The sequence below is a fragment of the Egretta garzetta genome, unplaced genomic scaffold (genome assembly GCF_000687185.1).
Source record: "Egretta garzetta isolate BGI_Z169 unplaced genomic scaffold, ASM68718v1 scaffold60, whole genome shotgun sequence".
Lineage (NCBI taxonomy): Eukaryota > Metazoa > Chordata > Aves > Pelecaniformes > Ardeidae > Egretta > Egretta garzetta.
The window spans coordinates 2,297,119-2,298,184 of record NW_009258269.1 but is presented as its reverse complement, the minus strand read 5'-3'; the positions used below and the strand labels follow the sequence as shown (position 1 = coordinate 2,298,184).

General features: G+C 60.6%; 1 protein-coding gene across 1 annotated transcript in view; it reads left to right on the top strand.

Annotated features, from left to right (window-relative positions):
- Positions 1-182, top strand: part of LOC104135701 (solute carrier family 23 member 1-like) — an 11,740-nt gene extending 11,558 nt beyond the window's left edge. Inside the window, 1 exon segment of the mRNA XM_035889090.1 lies at positions 166-182. Coding sequence (XP_035744983.1) covers positions 166-182 — 17 coding nt within the window.
- The last annotated feature ends 884 nt before the right edge of the window (positions 183-1,066 follow it).

Below are 1,066 nucleotides of genomic sequence, written 5' to 3'. Positions count from 1 at the left end.
CCGCCCCCCCCCGTGTCATTGCCCCGCCTCAAGCTTCTGCTGGCTGAGACTCGTCCGGCGCTTGTTGAAGCTCGTTGGCCACCATCGGAGCCAGCCAGAGCCCCCGCAGCCACGAAATCCCACCTGGGGCCACGAATTTTCACGCTGTGCCCTCGGTTCCGGCAGGGCTACCCGGCAGCTGAAGCAGGCTCTGTGCGGGGTACAGTGTCCAGACCAGCGTTAGGATGCCTATTTTAAGATTTAAAAAAATAAGTAAATAAAATTCAAGCCCACTTGCCCTACCGGTGTCTTTGCTGTGTCCTGCACCGCTCCCTCGTCCCTCCTGCGTTTTGAAGGCTCCAGCAGCTTTCCAGGCTCCCTCCCGGGCTGCCCAACATGGAGACACGCAAGATTTCGTCCAGCCCTAGCAAGCGCGTGTTCGGTTCATGGAGGCTGGCAAGATTGCGTCGAGCCCTGGCAAGCGCGTGTTCGGTGGGCTTCCGCCCGCACCCCGGCGCAGTGGGAGAGGTGGCTCGGTACAAGCCCTGGGCTCGGCACAAGCCCTGGGCAAACCCGCCCTGCTCCAGCCCAGCCGCTGCGGTGAAGCGCTGCCTCGTGGTTTCCAGCGCGGGAGGCAGCCGATGGCCTCGCTGCAGTGGCCGACAGTCGAGCCCGTTTCTGGGCTTGGGTTTAGCACCAAAATCCAAGGTTGAAGGCAGCACTGCTGTCACGGGCTGCCCGCGCTAGCGTGGTGGCACGGCCACGCACTCACTCCCCAGCCTGAGCAGGAGGAGCAGAAGTGAGAAAAGCCGTGGGTGGAGAGGAGGGCGGTTTAATAAGTGAAGAGAGAGGGAAAAAAAAAACCCCACCAAAAACCCCAAGTGATGCAAATGCAATCACTCACCACCCACAAGTGCAGCAATGCCCAGGCAGGCTCTGAGCAGCAGAACCTCCCCTCTTCTGCTGACCCTGTTTTGATGTCAAAGCATGACATCACACGGTGTGCAAACACCCTTTTGGTCAGCTGTGTCCCCTCCCAGCTTCTTGCCCACCCCCCCAGCCTACTCAACGCGGCCACAGCAAGAGC